Below are 22,191 nucleotides of genomic sequence, written 5' to 3' on the forward strand. Positions count from 1 at the left end.
GCTGGGTGCCCCTTCTCTTGCGTGGGTAGGTACAAGCCCCTGGGTGGTGTGTATTCGAGGTAAAGTTTATGTTGTTTGTTCAATAGGGGGACATATTCCTTGAGTCATTGGACAACACAAAAAAGCCTATCGAGGAAATATCCAGTGTCTACCAATTAAGGCACAATCCAAGCCCAATCTTATCCGTTGAGATGATGCATTTGAGACCGTCGGATGAGGCACAGGGCTGTGGCTTCGACGTGGCCAAGGCGGGGGGTGCCACGATGGATGATAGGCAAACAAGGAGGACATGTGGCGCCACGGTGGAGCACGCCCGTGCGTTTATCCGGACGGTGATAAGTGGTGGTGTGTGGTGTTGGCGAATACTGCGAAGGAGGAAAGGAGGAGAAGAGGAGGAGGTTGATTCTATCGACTGGCAGCAATCAAAGCCAAAACTGCTCACCAGAAGAGGATCAGATCTAACCCCTTGCTTTTGATCCGAGTGGTTGTGCTCTCGCGCGGGTCGTAATTTCGTAAATGTTTCCTCGTAGTTTCCAGGTTTGAGAAAGTGGAAGTGAGAAGCGAGAGGATTGTGAGAGGAGGTGGACTCAGGCAGGGAGGTAAAGGAGAGGAGAGGTGAGAAATGAGTAATCGGGAGAAAGAGTGAGCTAAAGAGATCGGTAAAAGGCTGCAAGGGGCGAAAACGACGCTGAGCGAGCGAGCGAGCGAGAGAGAGAGAGAGAGAGAGAGAGAGAGAGAGAAGGAGGGAGAGGCAACAGAAGCAGCAGCAGAGTATCGAGAGACAGGGGAAAGGGTGGGGGAGCGAGAAACAGAGAGCGCAAGCTGCAGGGGTTGCTGGACAATAGAGAGGGGAAGAGGGAAAGGGCCAAGGGAAGGTGAGGGGAGTGTTGCCATAGCTGCAGCAGCGCAGGGGAGTTGCTTGCGCTCGATCTGCCTAGTCGACGTGTGTTCAAAGCGCTCGATTCGTACCCGCAAACGTGGTTACGTGCGTGGGGTCCTTCTTATCCATGCCCACTCATCAGCGATAGCACTCTGCAAAGGATTGCTCGAGGATCGAGTGAGAGTTGCGAGCTGGGCGACAAGCAGACGAACCCAGAAGGCAGCGCGAAAGCTACAGAGAGAGAGAGAGAGAGAGAGAGAGAGGGCGAGCGAGCTAGCGACAGAGAAGAGCGAGCGCGCGCGAGAGAGAGAGAGAGAGAAGAGGGGGAGAAGTGGGCAGGTTAGCAGAGAGGAAGAGTACCCACAGAGCGGCGAGTCTCAAGCTCCTGCTCCCTCGCCATGGCCTCCACCTCTGCTAGCGTTCTTCCCTCCATCTCCCTCGGAAGCTCCCCTTCCATTCCCTCCCGAGAGTCCCTTCCTCTTCTCCCTTCTTCATGGCCTAGCCTCCCCAAGAACTCGCTCTCCCGTAGCCTCGCCTTTTCCCCCCTCTCCATTCGGCCCGCAGGTAAATCTTCTCAATGCAATGCTGCAGCTTGGTACACTCCCCTTGATGATTTCCTACTTGACCATATTATCTCCATTCAAGGTCAGCTCGGAAGGAAGGCCTTTGGCCTTTACTTCAGCTGATTGACTGTCCCTGTCGCTGCGCAGAGAACGGAAGGGCTGCCAGGATCGTCGCTATGGCCACGGGAGAATCAAGTGATCCTACGGAAGTCGTTCAAGACGTTTTGAAGTCAATTCAAGAGGCTGTAAGTGACATTACGCAGGCATCTATTGGTTGAGCAGATTTCCAATGGAAGATCCTATCTTCGCTGCCAGGCCTGTGATGTTGTGTGTGTACATGTGAACATTGCAGTGGGACAAGACGGAAGACAAGCTAGCTGTTGGTGGATTGGGCTTCGCGGCATTGATCGTCCTCTGGGCTTCGGCAGGACTCATAGGCGTAAGCTTACCAACCTAAATGTCTCTGATTGTGTGCTGTCTGTCTCTCTCTCTCTCTATATATATATAACACCCACACACCCACACACACACACACATACACACGCCATGATGTATATATAAGCTCAAGCTTGCTCATGTGCTGCCTGTGTGCCCGCTGCCCAGTGAGAAGACAGCCAAGGATACAGGTTAGATCGGCAATCTTGTGCTGGAGAAGGCAGAACTTGTTGATAAACATATCAAAACCGCTGTCAAGTTCTTCGAAATGTCTAGACCTCTGCAGGTGCTTGTGGCATTGGTTGTTCTTGAGCAAATGAGACTTTATTGCCAATGGTGGTGGAGCTTAAATCGTGTTGGAAACTCCTGTTTCTTGGTTTCCACGTAGAGTGGTTCTAACGGTTGTGTGAGAATAGGGTCGATGTGCTGTCAGCAGCCCCTGCAATGAGGCTGTAGTTTCACTCTTAGAACGGACATCCTCGTTTGAGTGACTCTTAGGGAGAAGTATTAAGTTTTCTGAAGTAGCACTCATCTCCATCATTTGGGAATTTGCAAACTCATGGCCTTACCTATTCATTCTTGTCTAAGCTTTGGAGGTGCTGAATCACGAAAGTATCTTCGTGACACGCTGTGAATCCATTGGACTGGTCTGCTGACTCCTCCTGGATGATCCCTTATCGTTCTTCTACTAGAGTGTAGAAGGGGGCATCCATATGTCTTACAGGAACACATTATTATTACTGAAGATAAAAATGCTGCTCATGTTTGGCTTTATGAGCTCATACTGTCAACCTATGACAAGTGTAGAAGGGGGCATCCATATGTTGTACACGAACACACTAATTACTCGAGACAAAAATCTGCCCATGTTTGGTTTTATGCTAAGTGCTCTAGCCGTGACTTGCAGGCCATTGATAAGCTGCCGCTGCTCCCCAACTTCTTTGAGTTTGTTGGCATTCTTTTTACAGGGGTGAGCTATTTCCTGCTCTAGTCTCTTATGGCTTGTTGCCATTACACCCAGAAAATTTTGTTCTCCTGGTGTTTCACTTTCTTTTGCATAAAGCGTTTTTTGTGAGAGGGTAATGTTTGGATGTTGTTTTGCTTGGTTTACATGCAGTGGTTTGTGTACCGATACCTACTCTTCAAGCCTGACAGGTACACTGTACTTCTTTGCTACCTGTTAAATATATGTTCATCCTTTCTAGAGAAGAACGAGTGCGTGAGGTTTCCTTTTACTTTATATTGAAGTTTTATGTCCTTTCAATCACAGGGAGGAGTTGGTGAGAAAAGTTGAAGATGCTGTAGCAAAGATTACTGGATCTGAAGGTTAACAGTTGATTCCATGTTCAAAGGAAATGTATCTACTGGAACTTAATTCATACAAGGTTGGAGAATCTTTAGTGTTTCTTACATAAAAAATGCCATGTAAGATCGCATGGAAGCTAGTTTTGGATGCATTGCCTCAATGCAATTGAAGCATTGAGGTTTTTGGGAGTGGTAGTTCGGTTAAGATTTCCCCCAAATTATCAATGCCGCAGAAGTGCTTCTCTTTTACAGTGATATTATCTATTTTTATTTGATTTCTCAAGCTATGCTTTCTCAAATTGTTGTATACTGTAGGGTACTCTCTTATTCCCCAGTTTCAATTGCTTGTGTTTCCTTTTTTCATATAGAATGGTGGGAAACTTATCAATGAAGCCTTTCTCCCCTCCACTTTTTCTCCTAACAGCAATGGACAAGGATTGATTCCTTTGGTTAAAGTTCACATGACTTCAACTATGATATGGTGAACCTCAACCTATTGTAAGTGACAACATAATATATGACATATAATGTGTAAGAAATCCTAGATTTACTATATTTAGAAATGTGCTAAGGAACAGAAAGGAGACTGAAATAGCAGAGAACAAGGAATAATTGTATTGCTTGAGTGTCTGTAGTGTATCTGTAGTGTGTCATCCATACAATTGGGCCTCTCTTATATAGAGAGTGAAGGGTCACTCATGAAAAGGTGTGTACTCCAAAGTGTATGTGCATGAAGAGGTGTGTACCCCTTGTGAAGGGTGTGACCCTTGATGAGAGGGTACATTACAATAGGAATGTCTCTTCAATAGGATGTCTCTTGTGAAGGGTTGTGCCTCATAGGAAGTGTCACGTCGAAAGGGCATACCCTTCCACAAGTGTCCATTCATCAAACCATCAAACCATCCATAAGTCTAGATATAAAGAAAGGAATACGTCACAGAACGTGACATCCCCTCCACTCAGAAGAAGACCTTGGGGAAGATAATGAATTGATGTAGAAAATATCACGGTAAATTCTGAAAATACTGATGTAAAATGTTAGGGTACTGCTGTAAGTCTTCATCAGATTGCCAAGTAGCGTCGGAATCGTCCAGATCTCGCCAAAGAACAAGGAATTCTGTGCTAAGTCGATGTCGAGTCTCTCGCTGTCGATGGTCCAAAATACGCTCAGGAATAAGGAGAACATCATCGTCTTCGATCTCTGGGACATAATCACCTGCAGGAGGAACTGCTTCATCGCCTGGAATGTACGTCTTTAGTCAAGAAATATGAAATGTCGGATGGATTTTGTGTCCTTGAAATGCTGGGTGAATTACGAGGGGTTTCCATGCTTTAAGGGAGCGCCTTTCATTTGCTGAAATTTGATAATGACAAGAGAATCCTTAAAAGTAGAATGGAAAGAATCCACCTGGCAATGATTTAATCTGCCAATTTGTTGTGCTGAAAAGGCCTGCAGATTTCTGTCCGGAGGTACTTGTTGCAGTGGGTTGCGAGGAGCAGATCGGGGTCTGGCTGGTTCGGATTGGAAAACAGGATCAGGGCGCTTTTAACAGGTTGTCTGCATCGCGATAGGAGGGCTGAACCACTGTTGAACTGGCAGGAAAAGGTGGCGAAACAAGGGGGGGGGCACGCTGTCAATGGCGAAACAGGTTGATGGCGAAAGCAGGCGACCGAAATGGCAGGCTGACGCTGAATCTAGTGCTGCAGGCTGGCGAGGCTATTGCTGATTTGGTGCTGCAGGCAGGGAACCAGGGCCGAAAGACTGGCGAGGCTAGGGCCTGCGCAGCGAGGGGGCAGGGCATCGAAATGGCGAGGGCAGGGGCTGCGCAAGGAGGCCAACCTGTTTGACGAAAAAACTGTACGGGCGTTGAAATTGGATCGTCCCTTTTGTCTCTTCGTTTGTGCTGCCTTAGGTTGGGTGGTTGCCCAAAAAATTAAGGGTGGGTTTATTTAAGCCTTGGATATCTAGGGTAGACCTAAAGTTTGGGGCTGGGTTTTTAAAAAAAAAACCCCTCTAGGTACCCTTTTTAAAAGTGCTTGGTGCCAGAAGGTGTGCCTATTCGAAGGGGTGTGACCCTTGGAATAGGTGCACCTTTTCATGAAAGGGTGTGTCCCTGTTTTTAAAAGGGGTGTCCCCACATGAATAGGTGTGACCTTTTTGCCACGATGGGGTGTGTCCCTTGGATAAGGAGTCAAGACTCTTCATCAAAAGGTGTGTCCGATGGTGGAAAAGGTGCGTCCCTTGGTTTTGGGACAGCCCAAGCACATGAAAAGACACGATTTTTGTCGTGTCCATTCACATCAACTCGTGATGTGTGGGAGATGGAGAGGCCATTGATGACTTTAGGCAGGGTTGGGGCTAAAAATTTTTACGCTCATCCTCTCCATCTCTTCCATGCACAATGTGCATGGATGTCCTTCTAGTGGAAAAAAATGTATCAGATCGGCGCTAGAATGTGGGGGGCATTTCCTACAGGCAAGAGCGAAATTTGCTCTGATACCACTGTAAGAAATCCTAGATTTACTATATTTAGAAATGTGCTAAGGAACAGAAAGGAGACTGAAATAGCAGAGAACAAGGAATAATTGTATTGCTTGAGTGTCTGTAGTGTATCTGTAGTGTGTCATCTATACAATTGGGCCTCTCTTATATAGAGAGTGAAGAGTCACACATGAAAAGGTGTGTACTCCAAAGTGTATGTGTATGAAGAGGTGTGTACCCCTTGTGAAGGGTGTGACCCTTGATGAGAGTGTACATTACAATAGGAATGTCTTTTCAATAGAATGTCTCGTCGAAAGAGCATACCTTTCTACAAGTGTCCATTGAATTTTTCTTGACGATCCGAAAAGGTCCATAGTATCTTGGTCGCAACTTAAAAACACAGACTTAACCGTCTTATAGCGATGTGGGGCTACAAATAATAGCACCATGTCACCAGTGTCAAATTCCAGGTGACGTCTATGTGTGTTGGCAGACCGTTGATACCGCTCTTGTGCTTTTCGCATATGATCCCTGACTTAGAGTAGAATGTCTTGCATTTCTTGAACCAGTTGATCAGCTAGGGCCACTCGATGTCAAAGTACAAAATTCGTTGGTACAATCAGAGTGTGTCCATAAGTTGCTTGGAATGGAGTCATGCTGATGGCACTATGAAAAGAGTTATTATAAGCAAACTCAAGGAGTGGTAGATACTCTTCCCAAGCTGCTAGGCGTGACCGAATATAATGTTGAAGCATTTCTTCCAGAATTTGGTTGACTCTTTCAGTCTGGCCATCTGATTCTGGTTGGTAGGCTGAACTGAACAGTAGAGTTGTTCCCAAAGATTCGAACAGTGAAATCCAAAACTGACTAGTGAACTTAGGATCTCTGTCTGATATAATATTCTTGGGCAATCCATGGTGTCGGAAGATGTGTTGTATGAAGAGTTTGGCTATGTCTGGAGCCTGTGCACTGCTTTTGCAAGCAACAAAGTGTGCCATTTTGGACAATCGATCAACAATTACCATAATCTGAGTGCTATCTCTGGAGGATCGTGGTAGTGATGTAATGAAATCCATGGAAATACTTTTCCACCTTTCAGTTGGAACTGGAAGAGGCTGAAGAAGTCATGCTAGAAGTTGTTGACTTGCTTTCATTTGTTGACAAGATAAGCAAGATGTAACCATTTTGATGACGTTGCTTTTCATCTGAGGCCAGTAGTATGTTGCACTGAGTAACCTATAAGTTTTGTTGATGCCTGGATGGGCAGCATAAGGAACTACATGATGCTCTTTTAACAAAAGACGTCGAACATCCTTGTCATGTGGTACATAGACACGATCTTGATAATACAGAAGGTCGTCTGTATAAGAATAGGATGAGAAAATCCTCTGTTCGAAGTCGAAGGTTGATCTTTTGAAAGAACTTGTACTGCTGTGCCGAAGTCTTTATCATTGAAATACTTTCCTTTGAATGAATTTGAAACATCCACTGATAATGTAGAGATTACCATAGCTGATGCTAGAGTTAACCTGCTGAGAGCATCTGCAACTACATTGCGTAGTCTTGGAATGTACTCAATGGTCATGTGAAAGTTGGCCAGAAACTCAATCCAGCGTGCTTGTCGAGCGCTCATGATTGGCTGAGTAAAGATATACTTTAGAGAGTGATGGTCTGTCTTGACCACCGAGTCGGCTCCCATGAGATGATGTTTCCAAGAGCGATAAGCATGTACAACGGCAAGAAACTCCTTATCATAAACCAGGTATCGGGTTTGGATATCAGAATGTTTATGGCTGTCAAAAGCAATAACTCTGCCTTCTTTTTTTTTTTTTCCGAAAAAACAGTGCTAATTATATTACTTCGAGAACAAGATACAAGAGGTCAGCTTATAGCTGACGGGCTGCGTTCACAAACCGGACGCAGCCCTAAAAGGTAGCATAATAAATCATACTCTCACGGAGGGATATGCTGATTGTGAATGAACAGCCATCGGGGTGGTGAGTAGTGCCACCGAAGGCCCTGCGTAGTCTGCTCGAAGAAGAGGCCCTGTGTGTCCCAAGCCCGAAGGAAGCGTCTCCGCTTCTCCTGACCAGCCCGGGAGTCTCCCTGAATCTGGTCCCACTGGCCTCTGAGGGTATGAATAATCTCACTCCAAATCTCCGCCATGATCTGGGCAGTCGATAAGGAGGTGCCACCCAGGATCTGCGCGCAGCGCGAGGTCCAGATGTGCCATCCTGTAATGCTGCTGATAATCTCCCAAACTGGCTGCCTCTCTCGAACTCCTGTATCAGCCTCTGCTAGGTGCTGTGGGATACCCTCGAGCGGCCCCCACGTCCCCTGAGTGATAAGGAAAGTGGGGTCCTGCTGGCATGCCTCGAATAAGTGATGAAGACCAGGTGCGGTGCTGCACCAACAGAACGCGTCCCAAGTGATCAATCCTAGCTCTGGTGCTGCGCGAGTAAGAAGCCCGAAAGTCCACCTCCATACTTCCTGGGCGCGAGTGCAGCTCCACAGGCAGTGTTTTGGTGACTCCTCATCCGCATGGCAAATCTGACAGCATCCGTCATGGCAAAGCTCCCCACTGGAAGACCTTTGTGGGCAAGAAGCCACAGGAAGTATGAGATCTTCCGCGGCCGCCAGCTCTCCCACAAGGCCTTCCAGAATGCCTGCAAAAAGAACCTGGAAATACCCTGTGCGTACTAGCTGGGTCGCTGGGTGGGGGGGCGACTCTGCATCCTCTCGAGAACTCGCCTGCCCAGAGTCGTGCTGTAGGCGAAGAAGGAAGTCGGCCCCTGTCTTGTCACAATCTCTGGCCACCACCACTCTCCTGGGTCCCAATCAAGCTCTGACAAGGCCCGCCCCTCCCAGAGCCAAAGATGCCAAAGCTACAATTGGTCCTGCTCGATACTAGGGTCGGTGCGCCAGACCTTCCCCAAAAGGCCTACGACCCTAACCCTCTGCCACGGGAGTAGGGGGTCGATGAGCGCATCCTCTCTCTTGAGTCGTCCATCCCCTGAAACCGCGAAGGAGATAGAGGAGTCATCCAAACGTCCTGCGACCACCAGTGGGATGCCACGGGGGGTGAATTGTCCCAGCCAGCGGATGTCACCAGGCATGAGGACCTGAGGCTCAGGTGGAACCAACCAAGCAGCTGGGATTGCACCGTCGATCTCCGTGCGTCTCGCCTGGACTCCACGTGCACCTCCAGCTGCGTCTGCAAGATCAGCCATCTCCAGATATCTGTACGTATCCCTCCAAACTCGAAGGGACCGGGTTGGCCCCCTCATCCAGCCGTCCCATCTGATATGTGATCTCTCCCCCAACTGAAGGCCCTCGGCATCTCTGACCTGACCATTCCAGACGAGCGGCTGGCGATCGATCTCCTCCTGACAGCTGGGAGGGATTGAATGAGACTGAGACGGAGCCGCCTCCAAACCATGAGGAGGCTACGAACGAGTGGGGAACGGGGCTGAGTGAGCGGGGCGGAAGTGAAGATCCACCTGAGGGACGGTAGCCTCTCCACCTCGGCGCGGGACACAAGAACCGACTCCCTGCTGAAGTAACATCTTTCACGTCTGCCCCCTTGGGGTCAAACCGCGGATGACAAGCTTGCCTAACAAGGCCTGACTCTGAAGCTCTGGATTGATAACCCCCAGGCCACCCTCAGCCTGCGGAAGAATGACTGTCTGCCAAGCAACCCTGGCTCTGGTATCTCTAAGACCATCCTCCCCAGACCAAAGGAAGTTCCCGAACCAACCTCCTGAGCTGTGCCACGCTGGATCTCGAGAAGCACCAGCAGGAAGCCACATACCAAGCCGTGGCTAGGAGGACCTGGTTAACTACTAGGGCACGACCTGCAAGAGATAGCTTAGCAGTGCTCCAGAAAGCCAGCTTCCGTCGGATGGAGTCTAGCACCGGGAGAAACTGCTGAGCTGGCGTGATGTCTAGGCCAACCTGGAAGCCAAGGTATCTAGCTGTCTGTCCCCGTGGAATCCATCTGAAACCCATAAATCGCCCCCACTGAGAACACGCCCCAGGGTCTGTGAGAAAACCAACTGGTTTGTTCCAGTTGATTTTCGCACCAGCGGCCGAGCAGAAGACCTCCAGGGCCATCCGCACCCTCTCTAGCATCCTCTCATCGTCCTGGACATAAAGGGGTGTATCATCTGCGTACTCCGAGTCCAAAAGCTCCGTGTCCTCCCGGAGTGGAAGGTGAACACCCCTGATCCCGGTAGACCTCGCCCGAAGTTAGTAAGTCATGGCCTCGGCGAAGAAAAGAAACAGGTAAGGAGCAAGGGGGCAGCCCTGACGCACTGATCTCTCCAAGCTAAAGCGCTCACCCATCCTGCCTCCAATGATGACCCTGCTAGACGCTGTCCTGTTCAAAGCTGAGATACCCTGAATCCAATCTGCCGGGAAACCTAGCCGCTCCAGAGTCCCCTCCAAAAAGGACCAGTCCACGCGATCATAGGCCTTCTCGATGTCGAGAAGTAGAATGGCAAGGTGTGATCCACTGTGCTGAGCCCACTCCGCCCCCTCTGAGAAGGTGAAGACATTATCCAGGATACTGCGATCCTGGACAAAGCCTGTCTGAGTGTCATGAATGAGGTCTGGGAGTAGAGGCCGAACTCTGGCACTGATCATCTTGGCGAGGATTTTGTAGGCGGTGGTAAGGAGAGTGATCGGACGCCACTGGCGGATCTCCTGTCTATCTCCTCCCTTCGGGATGAGGCAAATCAGTCCCGAAGAGAGGCTCTCTGGCATCTGACCGCTACTGAAAATCCCCTACAGAGCTGCAAGGAGGGGCTGATGGATCTGGTCCCAGAAGGAGGTGAAGAATGCTCGGGGTAGCCCATCCTCTCCTGGGCATTTCTGTCCGTCGATAGCCATCAAGGCCTCCAGCATCTCATCCGAGGTAAACGGCGCCAACAACGTCGCCTGCATGCTAGGCTGGACTAGGGATGGAATGTGCCTCCACACCTCCTCACGGGCACGACTAGCACGAGGGGCAAGCGGCTCCTGCTGGAAGAGGGTCCTGTAGAAGTCAGTGGCCAACCCCAGGACCTCCCCCGGATCCGTAACGATGTGACCATCCGCTGTCCTGAGACTCCGAAGCTGATCACCTGCAGCTCTCTGGCCATGCGTCCTGAAGAACTCCCTGCACATCCGGTCACCCTTCCGGGCCCAGAAGGAGAGAGAGGCGTGATAGGAAAACTCTGAGCGGCGCTGGAGTGTCTCCTCCAGGAGGGCTCTGGCTCGAAGGGCCTGGATTCGAAGCTCCTCCGAGCCCGGGGAAGCTTGCTGGAGTCGCTGAATGGAGGCGAGGTCCCTCCGAAGAGCTCTCTCTCTACTCCACCAATCCTGTTGAATCTGTAGGGTTGCTAGCTGGCAGATCTGGCTGGACTCCTGCAGAGCCTGCGTAACTGAGTCCACCAAATCCACGCACTCCCCCCAGTCTCTGTCCCAAAGTCTGCAAATACTGCTGCGCACGTCCTTCCTCGAGAAAATGGAGTCGGGAATCCTGCATGACCGGGGGGGAAGGGTCTGGGCTGCCGAATCTAATGAAAGGAGCACCGGTACATGGTCGGAAAGTGTCATCCCTGGAACTATACCCTCCTGACCGCCTCTACTGATGGTCCAATCACTGACATAAAATCTATCAAGCCTCTCCAGGAGTCTGCCTCCTTCCCTGCGGAAGCCCCAAGAGAAGTCCAGGCTCCCGTGCCAACGCCGGAGTCTGCCTTCTTGCATCAAGACTGCTCCTGTAGCGATGTGAGAAGCATCGGTCATGACCTCAAATGGAAGGTTTGGGTCAGCAATAGCCATAACTGGTGTGGTAGTGAGTGCTTGCTTAAGTTGTTGGAAACTATACTCGATTTCGGAAAGCCACTGAAAAACTATTGTGCTTTTCAATAATTCGGAAATAGGAGCTGCGATTTCGAAAAACTGATAGATCTTCGTATGGTAGAAGTTTGTCAATCCGAGAAAAACACGGACATCATGAACATTCTTAGGAGTAGGTCAGTTTCGGATTACCTCGACCTTCTTGGGATCCACAGAGATGCCTTGAGCTAAAATAACGTGTCCCAAATATTCGAGTTGGGTCTGGAAGAACTCACTCTTCTCAATGTTGATGTAGAGAGAATTTGCGCGGAGAACTTCAAAAACTTGGTGAAGATGTTGTTTGTGCTCATGTAGGGATCTGCTGAAAACGAGGATGTCATCGAGGTAAACGATGATGAACTTATCTAGGAAAGGCCTGAAGATGTCGATCATTAGTGTCTTGAATGTGGTCGGGGCATTGTTTAACCTAAAAGGCATGACCAAACATTCATAGTGTCCATAGTTTGGTCGAAAAGTTGTCTTGTACTCATTGCCTTCTCGTATGCGAATTTGATGATAACATGAACGAAGATCAATCTTTGAGAATTGTGTTGCGTGTAGAAGTTGATCGAAGAGGTCATCGATGCGAGGCAATGGATACTTGTTTTTGATAGTGAGCTTGTTCAGGGCTCGGCAGTCGATGTAGAGACGCATTGACTTATTCTTTTTTTCCACAAGTAGTATAGGAGACCCGAAAGGGCTGCGACTAGGCCGAATGTGACCTTTGTCGAGTAGTTCGGTCACTTGTCTTTGGATTTCTTCATTTTGAGTGTAAGAAACCCGATAAGGAGGTATGACGGTGGATTACTGTCGGGAATAAGTTCGATTGGGTGATCCACTGGTCGTCGATGGGGTAATTGCTTTGGCAATTGCTGTGGAAAAATATCCAGGTAGGGCTGGAAAAAAGGTTGGTTGAGGAATTCAGGAGGATCCTTAGTTGGTGTCTCCTCTACTGCCATAACTAACAGAAGTGAAGTCTTTACTTGACGTTTACGAACCCACTTCTTTACTTGTAGGGCAGAGGCAACTGGGGTTGAAGGAGAGTTCTAAAACTAGTTAGCTCAATAAGTTTTCCATGGTGGACAAACTGGATAGTATGGCTGCGAAAACTGATTGATGGATCATAGTCGTAGAGCCACTGTTGTCCAAGTATGACATCGTACCGAGAAAGAGGCATGATGTCGAAGTTCAACTTGTCCGTATAATGTTGGATGCGAAAAGACAAGTTTTTGATCCTGGTGTTGCACAAGAAGGTAGTTCCATTTGCGAGTTCAATCTGATAGTCCATGAGATTAGGATTGGTGGTCAATCGAAGTTTGTCGACCATAGAACTAGCTAGGAAGTTATGAGAGCAGCCACTGTCGATGAGGATAGTGACCGTTATTCCACGAATCGATCCTTGAACACAAAGTACTTGAGTGGCCAAGGAAGGTCTGGGGTTGCTGGCAAGGCTCAGGTGGATGGTATGTGCCATTTGAACAGCTTTGCCTTTCTTGTCTTGTGTTGGGGTAGCATCTTCTGTTTAAGAAGTGCTAGGTTGCATATTGAAATTTTGCTTTGGTCGCTTGGGACAATCGAACCATCTATGGTCGCCTGTGCAGATGGTACAAAGTCCTTTTGAGCTGGAGTTGTTCTTCTTGTCAGTGGCCGCACCTTTATGTTGGGGATAATGGTAATGACTTTGTGAAGAAGAAGAGGCGCGATCCTCAGAGGAGTGCTTCTGTTGGAATCCAGCATATGATTTCTGAGACTTCTAGGGATCTTGAGACTGTCATTGACCTTGATTACCATAGTTTTTTCTAAACTTGGGGTTATCTTGAGGGCGAGCACCTTTGGCCATAGTAGAGTTCTGTGTTCGATTAGTACTCTGCTTCCCTGTGTTTTGGAAATCTGTTATGCGCTCTGCGTAAGCAATAGCGCCAGTTGTGGTGGTGATGTTCGCTTTAAGGACATCAATGCGTAACGAGGGATTTAGGCGTGAGATGAAAGCATGAAGGCGATCATCCTCAGTTAAACCATCAATCTCCAGCACCAATGTGGTGAACTGAGAGATGTAGGAAGACAAGGAGCCTGTTTGCTCCAACTGTCGGAGTTTTGAACGTGCTTGGAAGTCCGCATTGGTTGGTATGAACTGCTTACGGAGCACATGTTCAAAACGTTCCCATGTTAACACACTTTTGTCGTCCTTTAAGCGTCTTTGCTACCATAGAAAAGGTGTATCCTTGAGGAGAGAGGCTGCCAAGGCGATCTTTTTGCCTTCAGTGAGGTCAACAATATTAAAATACATGCGCATTTTTGCGAGCCATTGGTCAACTGTTTGGCGATTGTGTTGACCAGTGTAGTCTTCCGAAAGTTTGATGTGAAGTCTTTTAGTTTTGGAAGCTTGAAGTAAACGGTAGAGGGCACGTAATTCAGCGTTTTCTACCTCAGGTGGGAATGAATCCGCATAGTCGTCTGGTTGCGTCATGTCATCCTCTGTATGTGTGGTACTGCGAGAATCTTGGAGTTGTTGGACTTTCTGGACCAAGTCGGAGATGTTGTCCTGAAGCTTGGAAATTTAAAGTTGCAGTAATGTTTCGCCTTGTATGTTGACTTCAGGGCTCTTTTTTGGACTTGAGTCTTTGATCTCTGGAGAGGCTGCACGCGAGCGTTGTGACATATCTGAGGTCCCTGTGAGAAAAGCACGAACCTGTGCTCTAGTTTGTACCATTCCTGGAAGAGGATTCAGGCTGCTCCCTGAGGTTGCTCATGTTGGAGGGGGCAGGCGAGGCAGTATGGAACCACCCGCGGAAATCTGGTAAAGGAGGTCCTGTTTGAGGTAACACTGGTGATGCCAAAATGGGTGTTACCGCTCGTGAGAGTACAGGAGTAGGTTGCAGAGTCCACGGATCTGAGAAGGGATAAGGAGCTACTGTCGGAAATGGAGGATATCTAGGAGAAGGAGTACCTTCAGAGTGTAAATACTGTCTTGGGAAAGGTACAACCTGTATAGGAGGATATCGGGGAGCTGAAGGAGGTGGAGAGTACCCTGGAGATGCCGAAGGTGAGGGGTAAAATTCTCTCCAAAGATGGACAGCAAACTCTTGAATAATATCAGGTTCTGGGTATCTTCATGTCTTGTGGAACACAACCTGGACTGTGCTGAGGAAGTAATGTAACTGAGGTGCTTCACGCAGAAGGTATAGGATGTGGTCCAAATCATTAGGAAGGCACGTGACACAGAAGACCCACGATGCAATAGCTCCGAAATGGGCTGGTTGTACAATCTGAACACGATATTGTGTGGTCGATGATGCCTGAGGTGTCTTTGAAAGGCCGGGTGAATTACCAGGGGTTTCCATGCTTTAAGGGAGCGTCTTTCATTTGCTGTAATTTGATAATGACAAGAGAATCCTTAGAAGTAGAATGGAAAGAATCCACCTGGCATTGATTTAATTTGCCAAATTGTTGCGTAGAAAAGGCCTGCAGATTTTTGTCCGGAGGTCCATGTTGCAGTGGGTTGCGAGGAGCAGATCGGGGCTTGGCTGGTCCGGATTGGAAAACAGGAACAGGGCGCTTTTAACAGGCTGTCTTCATCGCGAGAGGAGGGCTGAACTGCTGCTGATCTGGCAGATAATGTAGCACAACAAAGGGGGGGGCAGGCTGTCTATGACGAAACAGGCTGCAGATGTCCAATGCTGGATCGCAATAAAGACTGGTGAAACAAAGGGGGGGGTGAGGGCAGGCTGTCAATGGCGAAACAGGCTGCAGGCTGGATTGCGATAAGGTGTCAAAGGCTGCAGGCTGGATCACGATGGAGGCTGGTGAAACCAGGCTGCAGGCTTTGCAGGGACTGGCGCTGATCTGGCACTGCAGGCTGGCAGGGAAACAGGGCCGAAAAACTGGTGAGGGCAGGGGCTGCATATGGCGAGGGGGCAGGGGAGCGAAATGGCGAGGGCAAGGGCTGTGCAAGGAGGCCAACTTGTTTGACGAAAAAACTGTACGGGCGTTGAAATTGGATCCTCCCTTTTGTCTTTTCGTTTGTGCTGCCTTAGGTTGGGTGGTTGCCCAAAAAATTAAAGGGTGGGTTCATTTAACCCTTGGGCATCTAGGATAGACCTAAGGTTTGGGGCTGGGTTTTCCTTTTTAACCCCTCTAGGTACCCTTTTTATAATTGCTTGGTGCCAAAAGGTGTGCCTATTCGAAGGGGTGTGACCCTTGGAATAGGTGCACCTTTTCATGAAAGGGTGTGTCCCCGTTTTTAAAAGGGGTGTCCCCACATGAATAGGTTGGACCTTTTTGCCACGATGGGGTGTGTCCCTTGGGTGAGGAGTCAAGACTCTTCATCAAAAGGTGTGTCCGATGGTGGAAAAGGTGCGTCCCTTGGTTTTGGGACAGCCCAAACACATGAAAAGACACGATTTTTGTCGTGTCCATTCACATCAACTCGTGATGTGTGGGAGATGGAGAGGCCATTGATGACTTTAGGCAGGGTTGGCGCTAAAAATTTTTACGCTCATGCTCTCCATCTCTTCCATGCACAATGTGCACGGATGTCCTAGTGGGAAAAAGATGTATCAGATCGGCGCTAGAAGGTGGGGGGCATTTCCTACAGGCATGAGTGAAATTTGCTCTGATACCACTGTAAGAAATCCTAGATTTACTATATTTAGAAATGTGCTAAGGAACAGAAAGGAGACTGAAATAGCAAAGAACAAGGAATAATTGTATTGCTTGAGTGTCTGTAGTGTATCTGTAGTGTGTCATCCATATAATTGGGCCTCTCTTACATAGAGAGTGAAGAGTCACACATGAAAAGGTGTGTACTCCAAAGTGTATGTGCATGAAGTGGTGTGTACCCCTTGTGAAGGGTGTGACCCTTGATGAGAGGGTACATTACAATAGGAATGTCTCTTCAATAGGATGTCTCTTGTGAAGGGTTGTGCTTCATAGGAAGTGTCACGTCGAAAGGGCATACCCTTCCATAAGTGTCCATTCATCAAATCATCCATAAGTCTAGATATAGAGAAAGGAATACGTCACAGATCGTGACATAATGAGTCATAACCCTATTCACGAACAACTAAGCCAGCTACCACATAACTGCTCAGCTGATCCCCACCCTAAGCCCACTCTCAGTGGGGGTAATAAGCGATGTACATCGGTGGCACGCATGGCGCATGTCAAGCGTCTGGCTGAGTCTGCCCTTCACCTCCGGAGTGTCGACAGAAACTCAGTACGAAGACTTTGTATAAATGGATGCTCAAGTATGTGTGGATTTGTATGTGTGAGAGCATATTTTTATACTATGGTCTACACCCACTGTTGGGCGCTTATGACGTCAGTGGGGATGTCATAGTAGCTAGTTCCTGCTATGCATGATGGAGTTTATGGTTTTCAACCTTGTGAGTGACTATCATGAGATTGAAACTGCACTATGTTGTGTTTTAAGAGGATGAGTTTGGGAATGTTCCTGGATTCATCTAGGTATATGCTTCTGCCATATTAGCGGACATGCAAATTTCACCTTGTGAAGTTTTCGTCCAAGTTGCGGCCTGCTGGTATTGTGATAATTCTTTCGATCTTAAATGGTGGGTTGCCCTATCAGCTAGATTTAGATTTAGATGCTCGTTGGGGAGAGACTAAAATGAAAATGTTTAGAATTCACAAGCAGTTGTAGCTTGAATGAAGAGATTTTGGACTACCTTTTGATTAGCCTTCTCCTTTAGTGCTAGCCTTCATCATGGCTGAGTCTGCCCTTCACCTCTGGAGTGCTGACAGAAACTCAGTACGAAGACTTTGTATAAATGGATGCTCAAGTATGTGTGGGTGTGTGGATTTGTATGTGTGAGAGCATATTTTTATACTATGGTCTACACCCACTGTTGGGCGCTGATGACGTCAGTGGGGATGTCATAGTAGCTAGTTCCTGCTATGCATGATGGAGTTTATGGTTTTCAACCTTGTGAGTGACTATCATGAGATTGAAACTGCACTATGTTGTGTTTTTAGAGATGAGTTTGGGAATGTTCCTGGATTCATCTAGGTATATACATGCTCTCAAAATGCGAGCATGTGTGGGTTAATATTAAAGTTTGTCGTTATGAGGTCCCTCTAAACTAGGTTTTGGTAGCTCACTGAACTGTGTATAGGAAGCAAAGAGACCACTAGCGTGTGTTAGGGAGAGACAAACCAGCTGCTCTTTATGTCTAGCAGTGGTGGATCTCTCATGTTTAATTTATCACTCAGCATGGTTTTGTTGGCCTAAGCATGGCTTGTGTCAAGTATCTAGCTTTGAAGATGAATTAAATGTTTGCTCTCTAAATGCAAGCATTTGTGGGTTATTTAAAGGTTTCCGTTCTGTGGTCCCTCTAAACTAGGTTTCAGTATTTCTCTGAACTGTGTATAGGATGCAAAGAGGCCACCAGCATTTGTCAGGGAGAGATGTCACAGCTTCTCATGTTTCATCTATTGGGCCTCTCTCAGCATGGTTATGGTGGCTTGGTTATAAGGTTTGCAATTCGCATGTATGCAGATGCAATGCATGTCAATGTTGAGCTCTCAAACCTGGACTTGGAAGAATTCTCCTCAGTGGCCAAAGAGGATGACATTCACCAGGTTGGATCACACATTGTGTCTTTGCAGCCCGGATTGATGAAGTTTTTAGCATGTTTGTGGACCCGCTTTGAGATCACTACGTGGAGTAGCATGATTAGGAGGAAGGTAGAGCCCTTGGTGGCTAATGGGTTGAGGCCTCTGCTGCTATGGCATGCTTAGCTTAGGTTATAGCCACTTCCTAGGTTTAGGTGTCGCGTCGATGGACAAGGAGACATACTTTCTCAATGAATTGTATGAGGAGTTGGTACATAGTTTGATAAAACATGCACCCCCTATTGTCCAAGGGGCAATGGTTTGGGTGAGACAAAACCATATGCAGCATATTGACCATGTTCTGCCCGTGCTACCTTAAAGATTGGGACATGCTACTCAAGCAAGCTTGTTTGCATATTGGACAGTATATGAGGCCAGTACCGGGTACTCACGCTTTCAGATGGTGTACAGCCTAGAGGTAGTTATGCCATTTGAATTTCATATGAAGACCTTATGGTGTGGTAGGATTCCAAGTCTCTCTAAATATGAACCCCTCTTGCATTTAGAATCTGTCTCTACAAATACATGAATGACTGACTGACTGACAATCATGTAGATTACTTTATTCCACACCCCCTAACGACTGACAGAAATTGTATGTCAAATCTAGTTCTATGAATGGGCTACTCACATGGAACTTGGAAGTGCAACACACTTGTTTCTTTGTCTTAAATAACTGGCAGTGAAAGGGAAATGTGGATAGATAGAGCTCTTGGATGCGAAAGGTGCTTCATTATTTCATTCAGATGTCAACCCTCATTTTTATCGATGATCGTTACAAGTATCTCATTTTGGTTCAGAAGCTCCAGGTGCCATGTGTAGTTCTGTATTTCTTTTACTGTTTTTTCACCTATCAAGTCATTGCACGTCTTAATCAAAAGCTATGAGAGATTTGCCTTTCATGCCTTCTCCTATCTTTCGTATTGGCACATTCTTCTTTTAATTTGTGTGTATGTCTGCATACAGACATACATCCCGCCCCTCTACCTGTCTGTATGAGATTCCGGCTCTGTAGAGATCAGTGCTTCCGTTTTTTGTTTTGTTGAGTGGATTCAACATATCTTTCTTCCATTCACTACAAGCTGCCCCTTTTGATTAGTGCATGCTTCTTTCTTCCGCCATGTATTTTCTACGTCGAAGATATTTTACATCTATGGTTCTTTTTCGCTGTCGACTCGAATGGCCTGCTTTAATGGTTGCACGTTAGAATGAAAGATGCAAAAAGGTCCAGTTAATTTGTATGATTTTCTTACCTTATATTTACAACTTACTTGTAAGCTTAGGCACAGCGTATTAGCAGTCGCTGATAACACGTGTGACTTCACCTTTGGTCACACTAGCGGAGTAAACAAGTGAATCTTATGTCTCTATGAGGTCTTACATAACTGCCCTGACTGGAATTTCTACTAAAAAGATTGGCACATGCTTTTTCAGCAGGAGGCCATGCTTCCTTTAGAATACTTGGCAGTTTTCAATAATCAAAGTGACTGACTAGCTTCTGCATGTGCTAGCACAGAGATCATGACAGGTCAAAGATTCTGTGAAATTGACGTAGTGCTGCGAAAATGTTATCTAATAGGAAGCGATTGCTGCATAATTTACCAAGAAAAGATTTGTAGGTGCCCGAGTAGAGAACTCATGCCAAAAAGTTTGCCCGATGTTGGTAGCTCAAACTGCAGCTTATTTTCCCCTTTATGTGGTCGCAAGCTGATTAACTTATTTCCCAGGTATTTTCCACTTCCAATTTTTGAGCCTATTATCACCACCTGTGGACTGGCCATTCTTGCCCTCTCATGTAAGAGCAGTGGGATGAGTGATGCTGCCCATTCTGACCCTCCAACTTCAAACAATTGGTCTCTAGCCTACTATCCTTCAAAAGACAGATTAGTTGAATTCCTTAATGACCTTTCTTAAACCTTGTTTGAGAGTAAGCACGATGGGATTTTTTTCTTCTGCTGTAATATCTGCGACACCCCACAAGTAGCATTCAGGACTGTTTTCTCAGCAATGTCATTCCAAGGAGCAACCCTTTTTGTTGACTTACGGTTGTTGAACATACTTGAAGCGCAGGGCATAGACTTTGTAGGAAACATCTCAATAAAACCAACAAGGTGAAATAATTAAATGGGCCGGAAAAAGAGGGCGGAAACCTGAGTGAGAGAGAGAATACGAGGATAGAATAGAGGACTAGGAAAGTATGAAAGAGTGAAACTGGCGTAGATTCTTAAGCCCAATTTTATTTCTAAGACCTATCCTTCCAGGACAGGCCAAAAAGGCCAGAAGCAGTTGGCTCAATTGGGCCAGAACTCTATTCTGTGAATCGTTCGTGTTAGGTGGCCTGTTTTGGAAAGGTTATGGAATCCAGTTCAGGACTTTTTGTCGTGTTCAAGAAGGCCTGTCCGGAGTCCTTATTGATCCCCAATTATGCTGCCATCGTGGAAGAAAAACATTCTTCTCGATCAGTACCCTCTAAGTCTCATTTCTGCCTTCAAAGTCTCTCTCTCTCTCTCTCTCTCTCTCTCTCTCTCTCTCTCTCTCTAAGTCTCATGTGTGCCTTCTTAATCTCTTTTTTCACCCCTCTCTCTCTCTCTCTCTCTTACACACACACAGAGTTGTTCTCACTCTTAGTTGTGCTTACCATGTCTCTCTATCTCTACACACACACACACACACATGCATGCGTACATGCAGACTGAGTTGTACTTTCTCTCCATTGTGCTCTCTCTCTCTCTCTCTCTAAGTCTCATGTGTGCCTTCTTAATCTCTTTTTTCACCCCTCTCTCTCTCTCTCTCTCTCTCTCTCTCTCTCTTACACACACACAGAGTTGTTCTCACTCTTAGTTGTGCTTACCATGTCTCTCAATCTCTACACACACACACACACATGCATGCGTACATGCAGACTGAGTTGTACTTTCTCTCCATTGTGCTCTCTCTCTCTCTCTCTCTCTCTCTCTCTATTTTGCATTTCAAGTACACCACACACATAATGGCGAGCACCCGCGTGCACACACAGAGTTGTATTCTCTCAATTGTGCTTTCCAACTCTGTCTCTGAAAGAGAGTACAATTGAGAGAGAGAGAGAGTACTAGAGAGAGAGACAGAGTCAGTCTTGCTAAAATACCTTCTAAAGGGCACGTTTAGACGCATCACAATCAAAGCAAATTCATGAGAGACCTTTATGCTCATGGGCATTGGTTTGGGTGGAGCTATATACATATAACTCTCGGCATTTTGTCGTGAGGCATTGTTAAGGGGGACCCACGAACCTACAAAGACTATGTGCTAGTAATTTGTTGAACACACTTACCAAGTAAGATTGATTGAATTTATTGTAAGGAGGTGCATGATCATGTAGTTTGAATAATGAATTTGGCAATGGTTAGAAAGGGCCATGCAGTAATTGCAATCTTAAGGATAAAGAGCATTGATTAGTTACTCGAAATATAAATAGGATGTGTGTTGTATGAATAAAGACATAATTCATTATCCTATGCACATTTCTATTTCACAACAAAGAACAATGTATGCTCTAAGATTAATCACATGATCAAAAAGTTAAGCTATGATTGAAATTGTGCTACTAGTAACATGAGGGGGCGTTGTCTTTACTATTGGTATATGAATCCCCAAGACAACTATTATTATAGATTGTATAAGATTTAAATAGGAATGCCAAACTTAAGAAGTTTGTGATGTTCATTTTGCAGAGTAATTTCATTTCCCGTTTATGCTTGTGGGTGAATTGCATGCATTTAAAAGGGAGTATGCATAGAGATCTCACAATTTCTAAGAGAAATTTTACATGTGGGTCAAATCTTGAGGTGAACTAGAAATTGAAACATGTGTGCATGATATAACTTGGATAAAATGTAACATTGTCACATATTCACACATTCATCAACCACAATTCTATGGAGGAGCATGGCACACTTCCTTTCTAGTTATGAAACCAATTTGGGTTATGTATGTGATTGTGAGTGGTAATGATTCCCAACTAAGTGGGCTTCATG

General features: G+C 46.7%; 1 protein-coding gene across 1 annotated transcript; it reads left to right on the top strand.

The window, feature by feature from the left end:
* Positions 1-861: 861 nt before the first annotated feature.
* LOC147896741 (protein CURVATURE THYLAKOID 1C, chloroplastic-like) lies at positions 862-3,466 on the top strand. Its single transcript, XM_087381804.1, has 6 exons — positions 862-1,444; positions 1,591-1,688; positions 1,796-1,882; positions 2,786-2,848; positions 2,996-3,033; positions 3,149-3,466. Exons 1-6 carry the CDS (start codon positions 1,279-1,281, stop codon positions 3,207-3,209), a joined length of 513 nt encoding a protein of 170 aa, XP_087237930.1. The 5' UTR covers positions 862-1,278; the 3' UTR covers positions 3,210-3,466.
* Positions 3,467-22,191: the final 18,725 nt, after the last annotated feature.

Source organism: Dipteris shenzhenensis, chromosome 11 (assembly GCF_047967505.1).
Source record: "Dipteris shenzhenensis isolate YYH24624 ecotype China chromosome 11, Dip_SZ_1.0, whole genome shotgun sequence".
NCBI lineage: Eukaryota > Viridiplantae > Streptophyta > Polypodiopsida > Gleicheniales > Dipteridaceae > Dipteris > Dipteris shenzhenensis.

Coding starts and splice junctions, on each gene's coding strand:
- LOC147896741 (XM_087381804.1), top strand. CDS start 1,279: ATGGCCTCCACCTCTGCTAGCGTTCTTCCCTCCATCTCCCTCGGAAGC. Junction 2,849..2,995: donor TTGGCATTCTTTTTACAGGG/GTGAGCTATTTC, acceptor GTTTACATGCAG/TGGTTTGTGTACCGATACCT. Junction 3,034..3,148: donor CTACTCTTCAAGCCTGACAG/GTACACTGTACT, acceptor TTTCAATCACAG/GGAGGAGTTGGTGAGAAAAG.